We start from the raw sequence: 16,442 nt of genomic DNA on the forward strand, positions 1-16,442 counted from the left end.
GAATTTCTCTATGCTTAGCTATTGGCTCTGAATTCCTGTAGGTCTACCGTTTACTTAACTTTATGACTACTCTGATTTCTTCTAGTCACAGGGCATGTAAATTACAAAACAACTTTCATAGCTTCTGATAACAACATTTGTTATTATTACTGTTAGTTGTCATCAAGTCAGTTCCAACTCAAGGCGACCCCAAGTGTGCAGAGTAGAACGGCCCCATAGGGTTTTCAAAGCGATCTTTCAGAAGCAGATCACCAAGGCTGTCTTAAGAGGTACCTCTAGGTGGGTTCAAGCCATCAACCTTTCAGCCAGTAGTAGAACACTAAACCGTTAGCACCACCCAGGGACTCCTTGTTGTTGTTAGGTGCCATCGAGTCCATTTTAACTCACAGCAACCCCATGTGACAGAGTAGAACTGCCCCATAGGTTTATCTAGGCTGTATATCTTTATGGGAGAAGATTGCCAGGTCTTTCTACTGCAGAGCCACTGGGTGGGTTCAAACCACCAAGCTTTTGGTTAGCAGCCAAGCACCTACTTAACTGTTGTGCCACCAGGGCTCCTTAGGGACTCCTTAAAAGAAAAACAAATCCATTGCTGTCAAGTCAATTCTGACTCATAGTGACCCTATAGGACAGAGTAGAACTGCCCCACAGGGTTTCCAAGGAGCAGCTGGTGGATTTGAACTGCGGACCTTTTGGTTAGCAGCCAAACTCTTAACCACTGTGCCACCAGGGCTCCTTGGGACTCCTTAGCATTCCATAAAATAATGTCTGTCTTAGCATTTTTCCTAAATGAGACTACAAGATAAATTACAAAATGGGCAAATAAAATTCCTCCTATCTCACCATTCATAGGATTGAGAGGCAGAATTATTAGGTTTTTTTTTTTTTTAGAATACTTAACAATTATTGGATGATAGTGTTGTAAAAATATACGATGTGTCCACAGCATGTACCTACTTCCTGGTTTGACCCAGTGTTGCAAATGAAAGAATTTGGAGAGAGTCCAATGTGGGTCTGGATATCAACTTAGATTTTTAAAACCACAATAGTTTTATCACTTCCACCATTTGCCATCAAGTTGATTCTGACCTGGTATGTGTCAGAGCAGAACCATGCTTTGTAGGGTTTCAATGACTGATTTTCTGGGAAGTAGTTTGCCAGGGCTTTCTTCCAAGGAACCTCTGGGTGGACTCGAACTGCCAACCTTTTGGTTAGCATTCAAGTGTGTTAACCATTTGCACCACACAGAGACTAACAGAGTTTAAACACCCTAGTTTCTATCATTACTAAAATACCTTCAGATTCTCTAAAATTACAGAAACGAAAACAAAAGTCTAAATGTTGGTGCTAAAAGGGAGATAATCTAATTCCTTTCAAACTGTGTTCCAAGAAGCACTGAGTTGTGCCTCAAAGACACCATGGTGAAAGAACATGATTGAAGAGGGTGTGGACTCTCTTCTTTGATTCAAAGAGCAGCCCCCCATCTGTTTTATACTGGGGGTTCCACAGGTGTGTTTAGAAAAATTTTTTTGTGCCTTCTCAGATTTTCCTGGAGCCTGGCCTCTTGGATCCTTCGCTGCTTGCTTTGCCTCTGCTGCTACTTGGCTGCTCCCCAGGGGTCGCTCCTCATCCTACCACCATTACCAACTGACTGTCCTCATGGAATATCACCCTAGGTTTGACTTTCATTTGCTCAAATGGGCAACCCCTTTGGCTATCACTGTGCATCTTGCCCTAGTAGCCCCATGCCCTAAGTTTTTAGCTTCTAAGGCCACTTCTGCACTTGGAGGAAAAGCCACACTATAGGATGTGGGATGGCTGGATGATACAACACAAAGTTGTCTCCTTGTGCGGCGAACTCTGATCAGTGGAATAGGAGATTGCCTAAATACTTTCCACACCTTCCTCCCTCTCACAGGCTGTTCCAAAGCTTGGTTTCTCCATATTGCCTGTCTACAAGTGGCCAAGTATGTGTACCTGCTAAGTAGCGAGCTGTCTCTCTGAGTGGCTCATCAGGAAACAGTGGCCCGCCTAGCACATACCCTTTTGCATTGCTTTCTAGTCTTCCTGGCCTCAGCCCTTTGTCTCTCACTCTCACTACCTGGGATTGTTCCTCCCAAATAAAGAAAGCATCAGCAGCTAATCATTGCCTCAAGCTCTGTTTGCGAGGGAATCTGCGATAAGGCAAAAACCACTAACAAAGTTCAACACCCTCAGTTACAGATGTCTAAAATGAACCGGACCTGGCTTCCCACTACCTATGAAAATATCCTTAGCAAGACAGTGGTGCCCTCCATGAGCTGGCATCAGCTTGTGTTCCACCTTCTGACTCACACACTCAAGTCATTCCAGACTGCTTGTAATTCTCCCCACCACCAATGCTAGGGACCACCTGTTTTTTTGTGGTTGGAAGTGGCATCCTTTCTGCCTGAAAAGATGCATCTATCTTTGCTTGGCTAATGTTTACCCATCCTAATTGAAATCATCTACAGTTGTCTTTCTTTCTCAATATAAAGTTCCTCAAGGGCAGGGAAAATGTATTATTTTAAGCACCTAGCACAACACCTGGAATATAGTTGGGGCTCAATAAGTACTAAAGTACTTATGGACAAGGAAATAGAGGCTCAAATAGGCCAATAAACTTACCCACAGTGACAACATTTGTCAGTGGCCGCACCGGAACTGAGCACACAATGTGCTTGTTCTGCCACATCTATACCATCTCCCTGGAAGGTAGTTTTATTTCTTCCTAACACTCATTCATTCATTCATTAACTATTTATTAAGTGCTTTATGTGTCGGGCCCTCTGTTAAATTTTGGGGATACAGCCCCTTCCAAGCCTTTTGGTTTATCAGAAACTTTATTTCTAGAACTATCATAGACTCTGTTTCTTTGAATAAATTTATTTGGCTTCAGAGTCCATACCTGGGGGGTAAGAACACCAAAGTTTTAATGAAGTTCAATTATTCATTAGTATTGTGATATTAAGCAAGTCACTTAAGCTCTTTGTGCCTCAACTTTTCTCACTTATCAGGTAGAAATCTAAAGAAATGCCTTCTCTATGGCACAGACTTGTAAAAACACAGAAATAATAGATGAAAATATACTTCAAAATACTGAAAGTGCTAGGAAAATATAATATCTGGTTTTATTACCAGATATCCCTTAGTTTGATGTTTGAAATTTTTAAAAATTTCTGTCTGTACTAAACTTGACACACAATAAATAAAAAAGTAGGATTGTCAAAATGGACTCAGAAATGCAAACTGAGAATGGGGAAACTGAGACTCAGAGAAATTAAGTGATGAACATAAACCACATTTCCTAACTTCCAAATCAGAGGTTGTAATCCTTGGCACTTAATAAAAACAAAAACTGTATATATTTGAGTTATTTGACTACATGAAAAGAATTTGTGACAAGTGTATTAAGTGTTGAATGAGAACTCTTTGAGTTCTTATTACTTTTTATCTTCCGTGTCTCCTTTGCCATCATCCTGAGCCAGTGACCAACATCACTTCTTTCCTGATGAAACAGCCTGGTGATTTGCACTCCAGGAGTATGAGTGTATACATTCCCATTGAGGTTCAGGAAGTAAATGTGAGAACTATTTGGGTTCATTTTTTAATTAAAAAAATAAGAATGAAATCAAGCCTCAATGATATTTAATATATGCATTAACACAAGTAGCCCACGTGTCAGCTATGTCATATATGGCCAGAAGAGTATCGCGAGAAAGAGTTGGAGCTGCATGAAGTGGGGGGGTTGACAGTGGCACCCCTACTTGCTGACTTGCTTTCACTAAATTGCAGTTCATATACACACTGGTAAGTGGAGTTTTGGATTATATTACCTAATTTTAACTAAATTAATCCTCACAAAATGGACAACTGCCTTCAAAAATCTCAGTAAAGAAACTGTGGATTGAAGATAGTACTAACTGAGCAAGCATGAGAGAGCAACACTGATAAGCAAGAACGTGGCAGAGCTGACAATTCTACTCCAGTTGAGTTCTCTGTCAGCCACATTATCATTTCCAAATCAATGAGGGTGTAATCAAACCTTGCAAGAATACAGCTCAGACGATCCAAAATTATCAAGAATATCTCAGGTAGAAATTTACATCTATTCTCTTTAACAATGAACTTCTAAGTGTACGCTGTGGTGCTAGCTAATGATACTAGGAAGCCATCCTGATTAGCAAGACACAAGTTAAGCCTTCGGAACAGAAATGCAAGCCTCCATAGATTTTCTTTGGGGGTGAAGGTAATCTTTAAAAACATATATTTTAGACAATTTTTAGCCAATTTAATGCATTTTATGAACCTTTTTGAGATGTCTTAATGTATGAGAACTACTTTATACTAACATAATAAATATTATAAAAGATTATATTATAATTCATAGAATACACAACTCCTTGGTATGTCTGCATTTTTCAGAATTGAATATGTAACCACTAAAGTGTTTGTCAAGTTTTAAGATTATGCAGAGGTTTTTACACCACCTCTGATATTACATATTGCTTAGTGCACTTTTTTTTTTTTTTTTTAGTGCTGTTAGTACTTTCTGTTGTTAGAAGTTGTCACTGTTCAACTATCTTTGGGGTAATTGCTTTACCACAGGATAATTCTGTAAACTTCTAAAATTCTCCATTAATGAACTCCGTGGCAAACTAATGCATACATGGTGGTGCATGGAAATTGTCTTTGGAAACTCTGCTCACTGCATCCAAAACACTGCAATGAGCATAAACTTTCTGAGGAAATCTTCAGAAAAAAAATATATAATGCATAAAAGAAAAGGTATTGAAATCTTAACATATTGGGTTGTTTATGAAGAACCAAGACAAGAATCAATGACACTTGCCATTCTTCACTTAATTACTGTCTGTCTTGCTAATAAAATATTCCACTCAACTCTAAGTAAGAAAAATGGTGAAATATAATGATTTAATTAAAAAAAAAGCCCACTTCATTTGGAATTTTCTGACTAGCTGTCTTTGTGCTCTCAAATGAATAATCCAGCCAGATTGATCCTGCGCTTAATCATGGCAGGACTGGTGTTGCAAATAAGAAACGCTGCAAATCAGAATGTACAGTGTCAAATGTTCAAACACATTCACCATCAGCCTTTAAAAAAACATCAGTCAAAGGACTCTTTTCCTTCTTTGCCACACTGTCTCTGAACACACCTGTGCACCTACACATCCCGTACTCTCTATCCTTCAGCACTAAATACAGAAAAAAAATAAATAAAATTTTTTTAAAATACAGAGCAATAGATTTATTTGTTATGGTTGCAGAATTTGAAAGCATTTGTTCTTCACCCAGACTTACCAATTTGGCACAAGTTTTTCTTACAGTAGATCATTAATAAAAACATTGTAGAAATAAAGCTCTGTGTTCAAGCTTACGCTTGCAGCACTTTGTTGCCATGGGCAGGACCGTTGCCTAGCCCCTGATAACAACACACAAATAAAAGTCAGTAGCAATTCACCAACCTAAAATATATGTACCCCAAATCAATGTCACTTTAAGGATAAACAAACAGTTTTCACACTAATAAATAACATTATAAATCTTGCTATATTGGATTGCAAATAACCCCAACAAAATAAAATGGCATGACACGGGATTTACTTATTCTGCATGTTCATAAAAACAACTTGTTCTCTGACAGCACTCATTCTTGGCAATTTACTGCAGCTGTCAGCAGCCAATTTGTTCAGATTACTGCTCTGCATAAAAGTGTAGCAATCATGAGGATTTATTAGCTGATTATTGTAAAGGTGGCAGTCCGTCTTGCCTGCCAAAATGCAGGTAATCAGGAAGTTAAATAATTACACGGAGATTAACATTATTTCAACTTCACTTGAAATTTGTGGTTCAGCAACAGGTAAAATTTGTTAATCAAGCTTGCAATATGGTGTATATCACCTGAGTCAGTTTAGCGACTACTTAACATTTTACTGATCAGTTAATGGCTTCAGGAGAACATGCTGACTAAATTAGGATCATGGTAGAATGAGAATGGACTCTGGAGTCAGGAGACCTGGGTTTGGGCCCCAGATCAGTCACCCCAGTTGCATACTAGCTGATCAGCCTTTTAACCTCCTTAGGCTTCACTATTTCCATTTTGCAAAATTAGTATAAAATGAGCCACTCTTGTTACTCCCTAAAGTTGAGCTATGTTATGGAATAGTGTCTGTACCAGGATGAATAGTGTCCTCCAAAATTCATGTCTTTACCGGACCTCAGAATGTGGCCTTATTTGAAAATAGGGTCGTTGCAGATGTAATTCATTAAGATGTGGTCATATGGGAGCAGACTGATGTTCTACAAGAAGGGACACAGACAGAGGGAAGATGGCCATGTGCAAACGGAGGCAGAGATGCCAGGAACGCTAATGAGTTAAGTCCACCACCAAAAGCTAGGAAAAGGCAAGGAAGTATTCTAACGACTCTCAGAAGGAGCAGGGCCCTGCTGACACCTTAACTATTTTGCTTCTAGGCTCCAGAACTGTGAGAAAATAAATTATGTTGTTTGCAGTCACTTACTTTGTGGTAGTTGGTTACGGCAGCCATAGGAAACTAATACAGTGAGTTATAAAGCACTGTTATTATTTCTTTCACTCACTGTATAATTTATCCTTGTGTAAAATTTAAAAGTCAGATGCTATTAACTCCCTAGTTATTATAATGATGAAAAGGTTATGGTATCAGTATCTTGGTAAATGTACAGGCTAATTTTTCCACCCAAATACAATTTAGTTATTTTTAAAATATAAAGATTACTCAGTCACTTTTATGCTTACACTCATTAATTACCCCCTTTTGCATTATATCCAAACATCTTTCCACATTTACACTGAAACTTTATACCTTCCACTAAGTCATGTTGTTCTAATTGCCTTTGCAGTAATGCCTGGTGTCAGATTCTGTATTTATTTAGAGAATGAAGCACTATAATTTCCAGTATTAAATCAAGCTTCAGATATCTAAATTCAAATTCAGCAAATATTTATTGAGCACCTATTATGTGCCAGATATCTTTCTAGGCACTGAGGATGTGGCAGTGAATAAAACACTCAAAAATTCCTGCCCTTATGGCACTTATAGTCTAGTGAGGGGAAACAAATGATAAAAACGTGAAATGCATAGCATGTCAAGTGCTGATACCTTTTTGGAGAAAAATAAAGCAGCAGCTAAGGAAAGGACTTTGGTTTTAAATAGGATTGGTGCGGATACCTCCCTGAAGTGACATTTATTATGTGCTGACATAAAGAAGGTGAAGAGGCAGAGCAGATGGGTACCTGAAGACAGGGCAAAGGGGGCAAAGGGGTGAAGTGTGTCTGGCACGTTCAAGGAACAGCAAAGAGATAAGTGGCTGGAGCAAAGTGGAGTGGAGTAAGGGGAAGAATAGTAGAAGTTGAGGGCAGAGGGATAATAGGGCCAGATCATGAGGAGCTTTATAGGCCACTGCAAGGACTTTGGTTTCACCAAGATGAAAATGGGAAACAACTGAAGGATTTTGAACAGAGGAGTTAAATTCTGTTATTTTTGTTTTAAAAATATTACTCTCGCTGCTATGTTGGAAACAGAGTGTTGGGGGTAGCTCGAGGGTGGAAGGAAGAAGGTGAGTTAGGAGGTTGAGATTATCCACGTGAAAGGTGATGAGGGTTTGGACCAGAATAATGATGAAGATGGTAAGAGGTAGTGCATTCTGAATATATGTTGAGGGAAAATTTAGCAGGTTGCTGACGGCTTTTGATGAGAGTGAGAAAAGGAGAGAAATCAAAGATGACTCCAGGATTTTTGTCCTTATCAATAAACAAAGGAGAAGCCAGAAGATAGAGCAAATTTTGAAGGAGTGCTAAATCCAAGATGCCTATCAGACATTCAAGTGGAGCTATCAAGTAGGCAGCTGGATATAAAAATCTAGAGTTCAAAGAAGAGCTCCGGAGTGGAGCTTCACATTTGTAGTTGTCAACCAGTAAATGGTATTTAAAGCACAAGAGTGCATGAAGTCACCCAGGGAGAAAGCAAAAACAAACATGTCCAAGGAGTGATCTCTGAGGCTCTCCAGAATTAAAATGTGAGGTAGATGAGGAGAAATGTACAAAGGAAACCAAGAAGGAGTATGCAATAAGGTAAGAGGAAAACAAGGTGAGTGCAGTGTTCTGGAAGCCAAATGAAAAAAGTGTCTCAAGGGTAAGGCGATGATGAGTCAAATCCTGCGTGCCAAATTTTGGGTATTGGATTTAACAAGTTGATGATCACAGTTGACTTTGACAAGAGACATTTTGGTGTATTGTTGGGGGCAAAACCCGACTGGATGGATTCAAGTGAGAATGTTGTTAGTTGCCGTTGAGTCGATTCCAACTCATGGTGAACCCATGTGTGCAGAGAAAAACTGCTCCATAGGGTTTTCAAGGTTGTGACCTTTCAGAAGCAGACTACCAGGCCTATCTTCTGAGGCATATCTGGGTGGGTTCGAACACCCAACCTCTTGGTTAGTAGTTGAATACTTAACTGTTTGTATCACCAAAGGACTCCTTGGAAACCCTGGTGATATAAAGTTTAAGGGCTACGGCTGCTAACCAAAAGGTCGGCAGTTCAAATTCACTAGGCATTCCTTGGAAACCCTATGGGGCAGTGCTACTCTTAAGTGAGAATAGGAGTGGGTAATATTCAGTGTTAAAATATATTTGTTTTGACACTCCAACTCTGGATTTGCAAGCGGTTCTTTCACCATAGCCAGTTTATTTTTATTATGAAAAAAAAACTCTACTATTGATTTTGCATTTATAAAAAAAATCATTGCATTTTCAAAAATCATTATATGTGATCAACACTGGGAAATAGACCATAACAAAACTACTGTATAGCACAATGAACTAGTCTCTATAGATAATCTAATCCATACAAATGTTTTCAAATCTGGAACTGGTTTAGACAGTACCCCTAAAAGAGTTGTTAGCTAAAGGTGGGGTAGTATTACCCTCCACGGTCAAATTTAAATTCACTCATCAGCCAATAGCCACCTTTTCAGAATAGTCTCTAATTTTTAAGTCAATACAGATGAGAATGCTGCAATTATAGCTTGCAAAAGAAGACAAAAGACCACATTGACAATTTTACTCTTGTTACTTTACCCTTGGAACTTAAATTTAATTGGAAGGTAAATAATTTTCTTCTAAACTAGTCTAGGAATTAAGAAATTCTATTATAATCCATTATCTCCACTGTTACCACACAATCTTGAAATAAATAGAAGCAACTTTATTTGCCTGCCACTTAGGTATAAGAATATATTGTTTTTCAGTGGCAGAATGTGTTTAAAGTACAACTTAACAAGCATAACGTTTGGTATCTAGTTTCTGGTGCAATCTGGCCAACAAATTAGTCTTGAAATTATCGTTCACCATAGGCATTTCCTTTTTCTGCGACAGGCATCTTTGTTAAATTAGCAGAGTGCACAACAAGGTTCTGTTGTCCATTGTTGATTATATCAAAATTCAATATAATTCCCCTCACTGTATAAACCTGTTTAGCTTGGTATTCAAAAACTGTCCTAGCTGTCATCTGGTCTACACCTGTGTTGTTGTTTCTGCACTCTAAAATTCTTTGGCTCAAATTGCTTTCATAGGCAATTATGCCTATGAAAAGAGATTTCTCCTCTTTTCAAAAATCTCATAAGACTTTCTTAGCTCCCCCAGGTATCTAGAGAAATCTCTTATGCTCTTCTATCCAGTCATTTGTCATTGTTCTCTCAAAATTTACTAAAATATGTGCAAACCCCAGAAACAAGGTGAGGTGAGAGAAGCAGGCCCACATCTCTGCCAACCATTCCTATGTACTATATTCATGGTCTTCAAGAATTCACACTTGTCATGGATTGAATTGTGTCCCCCCAAAATATGTGTCAACTTGGTTAGGCCATGATTCCCAGTATTGTTTGATTGTCCTCCATTTTGTGATTGATATAATTTTCTTATGTGTTGTAAATCCTCATCTCCGGTTGTGGTTAATGTGGCAAGATAAGATGATGTTAAAGAGGATTAGGGTGGGATGTAACACCCTTACTCAGATCACATCCCTGATCCAATGTAAAGGGGGTTTCCCTAGGGTGTGGCCTGCACCATCTTTTATCTTACAAGAGATAAAAGGAAAGGGAAGCAAGCAGAGAGTTGAGGACCTCATACCACCAAGAAGGCAGTGCTGGGAGCAGAGTGTGTCCTTTGGACCCAAGGTTCTTGTGAAGAGAAGCTGCTAGACCAGGGGAAGATTGATGACAAGGACCTTCCTCCAGAGCTGACAGAGAGAGAAAAGCCTTCCCCTGGGGCTGGCACCCTGAATTCAGACTTGTAGCCTACTAGATTGTGAGAGAATAAATTTCTCTTTGTCAAAACCACCCACTTGTGGTATTTCCATTATTGCAGCACTAGATGACTAAGACAACATTACTATCAAGCAAGAAAAGGGAAAAGTGGTACTAGATGGGCTAAGAAATTTTTTTAAATTTCCAAAGATAGAGAAAAAATATATACGTTATTATGAAAGAAAAATCAGTGAAAAATGGGAGCCTAGTTTAATATGGTATGTGGACATAAGAAGGTCTTGACGTAATATAGATCCAGAAGTCCAAGAAGCCAGTAGATCAGTTTATCAATACAGGGAAAACTGAATATAAGGCAATGAGGTTGACGTAGCAAGTTATTCATGACAATAATCCTGATCAACTCGTGGTCACCAAATACAGCTAACGTTGCTCTAAACTATAAAAAACATAGCTCATAACTTTGCGGACATTTTAGTAACTCTTAAAACTAATTCTTTAAGTAATAGCTAGATAGTACCTACTTGAAAGAGTTCATAGTCTATATAGGGAGACAGACTTAAACATATAATTAAAAGAAAAGATAGTAAGTGTCCTAACAGATGTATATCTGTACTTAACCTAGTGGGACACCCAAAAGAAAATCAGCTATTTAAGTAATCTACCAACATAGTATTTGACTGAAGGGAAAAAGTGCAATGAAAGCCTATCCTTAAAAAAGGATTTAAATGTAACATAGTATTAGATTACAATGTTGTGCTTTCAATTTCATTTTATAAGTAAAGTATTAAAGGTTAACTGAGGCTAATCTTTGACCTCTCGCTTTATAATTCTATGAAGAAAACCATTGCTTAAAACACATGTATCAGAATCATTTGAAAAAATGAAGAGATAAATATGTTGGGTTGGATTCCTGTTCTAAAGTATAAAGATTCTTTAGGCTGTATGTTTAAAGACTTGGAAACCATAGAAACTGCCATGAAGAAAGAATTTTTAAACTAACAAATTCTTCCAAACACGGATGCTTTATTTCAATGTTGTCAGATTTCAATGGGTTTGGCACAAAGACACATATATAACTATCAAAAAATATAAAAATAGTCTTTAAAATAAGAAAACCGTTTATATGAGTCAAGCAGTTATTCAAAATAACCTTGGCTTTGTGTAAATGTCATGCAAGCTTCGAAACACCCCTTTCTTCACTGCATTTATCAGATTAACATGGATCTGCTCACTTACCATGCTTCCTTCACTAAAACTTGGGAATTCTTTACAGATTTGTGAACTCCTAAGAGATTATAAGGATTCTCTACTTTGTAGGGAGTTGTAGGAAATAATGCATTTTATGGTCACAATATGCTTTATGAAAATAAATATTATCTCAGATCACCTTACAGACTATGAATATGGTCTTTGTTCCTTTAAGTATTTTATATCAGATGAAATTCCTCTTTTTCAACTCCCAGAACTGTTACACACAGTATTTCTGACATCTGGAGGAAATTTCTGGAGGGATAGATCCAATTCAGAGCCTCTATCCATCAACTGGTCAAAACTGCCACCTACTGGTCAGTCTTCAAATCTACTTTTCAGTTCATCCAAGTATCACTGCCTTACCGTGGTGAGATCTCTTCCTTCAAAACAGTAAAGATCAATTACAATAGCCAGACTTAACACAAAACTTTTTTTTTTTAAACAAAATCTACCCTCTCTAAGGTGAACGAAAGCAAAAACTGCACAAACCTGCCAATAAAATCATCCCTTTTCCCAGCATCTTTGTCCCATGCAGTGATATCAATGACTCCTCCTCTTTCTTCATAGAGATGAAAATCAAACTGTTCCCTCCATTGAGGATTCAAAGTTTTTGGCATAATCTGGAAACATAAAAAATTTATCAATATTAGTCTTTGAAAACTGTAAGTTGGGACACAAAATCAAACTTTAGGTACTACCTAGAAATACATGTTAGTATGCTGTTCAAACAAAAGACCCAGACATTATCAAAATGGGTTTCTAGCATCTTTACTGAATATTATCTGAAAGGATCCTAAACGATGTGTCCTGAAAATCAAAAGGCATCTCCTAGTCATCCTGAATAGCAGGTGAGAGAAATGAATTATACAGAAAAGGGAAATAGCCTATAAATGAAATAGTTCACTCAGATACTATCATTTCTTTTACATAATTATAAAAACATAGAAGTCATAGTCATTCATCTCATAACAGAGGAAGGTGACAGTTCCTAGAGTTTTTCTTCCTCCCCTTTCACACTGGAATTCTGAGCTGACTATGTACAAACCAGACAATGAAGTTCCGTGAAAGCATGAGGAAAAAGTAAGTAACTTTGGGGTGGCCAGGTAAACTTTTCCTTAGAGTTCTAGCAGTGATGTAGCACCCCTTTTTCTATGTGGGGAAACTGAGTCCTGGTGTTTAAGTGGCCAATTTAAGGTCACTAGGTTTCAGTGGGTTTGGTGGGTAGGTTTCGGTATATACACACTAACTCAAGGTTTTGACTACAGCTTCAGAATTTTCTCCAAAACCATGTTCAAAAAATGTTTGTGGATTAATAAATATATTTAATTATAAATATATATATAAAACCTCCATATTACATAAGAAGGTAAAATGGAGGTTATACATGCATACATACATATATATATATATATATATATATGTGTGTGTGTGTATAAACCCAATCCACTGTCATTGATTCCAACTCATAGTGACCCCATAGGGTTTCTAAGGCCATAAACCTCTACGGAAGCAGATGCCACACCTTTCTCTCGAAGAGCCACTGGTGTTTCCAACTGCCAACCTTCAGTTAGCTGTCAAACTCTTTAGCCACCGCGCCACCAGGGCTCCTTTATATATATATACACATATGTGTGTGTATATATATATATATATAATTTTGCAACTTCAAGTTTCAAAATAAGATATCTGATCAGTGAACAAAACAACCTATACTGATGTGCTTTAAAATTCCATCCACCATTGGGTTAAACAAAATTCATATTTGTTTCCCTGGTCTTTCTTTTTTAGCATGGGGGCATCCAGTGCCCTTTTCTCTTTTTAATGAACGACAGACAGATCTTCAGATGTAAAGAGTTTGAAAGCAATGAAGTATGGTATGTGAAAAGGTAATGCAAATGAATCACAATTTTTAAAGTTCATAATCTGAAATTAATCAGCAATAGATCATGGAAGGAAAGATCAAAGAGAGACACATGTCCATAGCTGGGCTTTATATTTCATACCTAAAGAGCAGAACTATAAAAATAAGTAATGTTTTAAGCCTACTAGAACATGGAAATGGTGTTAATTGGTAAAGGAAAAGATAGAAGTGGTCATAGGTACCTATTTTTGGAATCAATAGCTTCTTCCCAGTACATTATTAAGCCCCATGGCAGAAAAAATATGAATGGCACTGGATGAACGCTATGATAATTCAAATGCCTCGTAATGGGGCTCAGATGAACTACTATGGCTTTTTGGAGAGTGTTCCATCTTACCTATTTGGCCTTATACAACCTAGATTTTCAGTTTTCTTTTTCAGGGTTGCCTTCCCTATAAGCAGAAGTGGATTATGCAATAGGCAAGGTAAGCGTGGTGCTTACCTTGCTTACCAGATCATCTGTAGTGAACAATTTCACATTTTTTCACCAAATTAAAGATTCTACTTCTAGGTATGGCTGAAATCTCTCTCCCAACCGGACAGCACCTTCCTACAGAATCAATCCCTGATGGGGGAGATTACCCAGTAAGCAAGGTAATCACAGGCTTAATTGTGCTCTCTTACTAATAAGAAGTGAACAATTTCACATGGGTTTCGCCACAGTTTCACAGATGTGGTAAAACCCATGTGAAATTGTTCACTACGGATTAGCAAATAATCACAGGTAAGCCAGTGCTTACCTTGCTTACTGGGTAATCAGACCGTGCCTACAAGATTTCCTTCATGTCAGAAATCATGTCTTCCCTTTCCATGTGGGCACTCAACGAGGTAAACAATCAGCAAGCTAGCAGTCCTCACTGCTTGCTAATGAATCAGCCCTGTTACATTTCTAACTACCTTAAGTACTGATGAAACTTCCTGGGCCAGAAGGAACTTAGGCAGGCATTTATCAAAAACCCAGAAAAAGAATGACACCAAGGTGAAAGAATTTCATCAGAGTGGAATGTGATCTTTAATACTGGAATGTAATCAGTTGTCTCAAACTATCTATGAATATCATGAATATCTATGAAGATCAACTATTAAAACTGACCATTAAAGAGGTTATATTTGGATACAACCGATATAAGACATGTGCCCAAAAGATAACTACTATGACTTTTACTAATTATTATTACTTGTGTCGATAATAAAATAATATTAATATATTATTGCTACTAATTATTACTACACAATATTTTTTTTTTTTTTGCTGCTACCATTTATTGAGTACTTGTTATGGACAGGTGAGGCAGTGTCCTAAACCCTTTATGTACATTGCATATATTCATTTAATCTTCTGAATAACTTTATTTGGTAGACATCATTTTTAACAGATGGGAAAATTTAGACAGAGAGAGGCTAAGTAACTTGCCCTATGGTAAACAGCTAGTAAGTGACAGTAGAAATTTTGGCTTCTTTTTTTAATGTGAAAGTTTATAGTTCAAGTTAATTTCTCATTCAAAAATTTATATACCTATTTTTTTTTATGACATTGGTTGCAATCCCTGCAATGTGACAGCATGCTTCCCCCTTCCACCCTGGTTCCCTGTGTCCATTGGTCCAGTTCCTGTCCCTTCCTGTCTTCTTGTCCTGCTTCTGGACAGGAGCTGTTTGAATGAAATGACTCAGAGAGATACACAAAGACTTTTGGTATGTAAAATAATGCTATTGGCAAGACTGATACTAGTATTAGTAGGAGTAGTAATAATAATAGCCAATGCTTTTGAGCACTTTATATGCCAGACATTGACCTATGTTTTTTCCACATTTTTCTTTTCTAATTTTCATAGCCATGCTAACAGCTAGGTACTACTATTATTCTTGTTTTCTATATGAAGATATTGAGACATAGAGAAGTTAAGCAGTTTACTCATGGTCACATAACCCATAAAGTAAGAAATGCAATATAATTGTTGGTTATGTTATCTGACACTGATATTCAAAAGAAGTTCTATTAACTATTATTACTTTTTTTAAAATTATCTAGTGTTTTCATCCCCAAAGTATGGCTATTAACCAACCACTGCCTTCCAAATACAGACAGGAATACAACAGAGATATGGTTACCTTGCTCTTGTATTTCTGATGCCCAAGGCGGAACTTCACATAGGGGTCACTCAACCCGTTTGAATCCATTGCCTTGAGAGATCGTCCTTCAATCAAAGTGATACTGACTATTCCTCTCCAAAGATGTGATTTTCTGTGTAGATCTGACAGATGTAAACTTTGGGTCTGAAACTTTTGGCAAAGGAGAACTGGATTAGCATACCATATTTTAAACCAAAATACCTCATTTGGCATTATCCTTGCTGCAACAATTAAAAAAAATGGAAGTTACCCTTTTTCAAAAATAAAGAAATTTCATGAAATTATTAGTCATTAGTCATAAATTAATAATATTAATTTATTATTATTAAATTTCATCTTAAGATAAATTTAAGGTTATTGTGTAAAAGAGATGAGCACTCAAAATAAAGACAGTCTAACGTTTCTACTCTTAAAATTACAAGATGTAGATACTTAAGGATATCAGAGAATATTTGCATGTGTCACATATGCCTGTGTAAAAATATGCATACAATAAATATAACTATCAAAGGTCTCATCCACACTGTGATAATTAATTTGTAATTACTAAAGCTTTTGAAGATCTACTTTTTCATGTTATAAATGGATTTTACAGGTGGTTTTTTAGCTGCAAGATTAATTACAAATTCTGTTCAGTTAATTTAAAAACTTTTTTCTTGTCACGCTAGGAAACACAGACTTGAATTTCACCTCACTGAAGAACTGCTTAAGGTACCATAAACCAGAAAACAAAATCAGTATACCCATGCAAGATGTCTTGCCTGAAACTTTCATCACAAATACTTAGTATTTTTTT

At 37.2% G+C, this 16,442-nt stretch overlaps 1 protein-coding gene across 18 annotated transcripts in view; it reads right to left on the minus strand.

Annotated features, from left to right (window-relative positions):
* Positions 1-16,442, minus strand: part of MCTP1 (multiple C2 and transmembrane domain containing 1) — a 632,230-nt gene that overhangs the window by 213,194 nt on the left and 402,594 nt on the right. For all 18 annotated transcript variants that reach the window (XM_064274169.1, XM_064274167.1, XM_064274164.1 and 15 more), the window contains 2 exons: positions 15,626-15,796; positions 12,085-12,215 (listed from right to left, as the gene is read on the minus strand). In XM_064274169.1, the coding sequence (XP_064130239.1) occupies positions 12,085-12,215; positions 15,626-15,796 (302 nt within the window). The remainder of the gene's footprint in view (positions 1-12,084; positions 12,216-15,625; positions 15,797-16,442) is intronic.

Source organism: Loxodonta africana, chromosome 2 (assembly GCF_030014295.1).
Source record: "Loxodonta africana isolate mLoxAfr1 chromosome 2, mLoxAfr1.hap2, whole genome shotgun sequence".
NCBI lineage: Eukaryota > Metazoa > Chordata > Mammalia > Proboscidea > Elephantidae > Loxodonta > Loxodonta africana.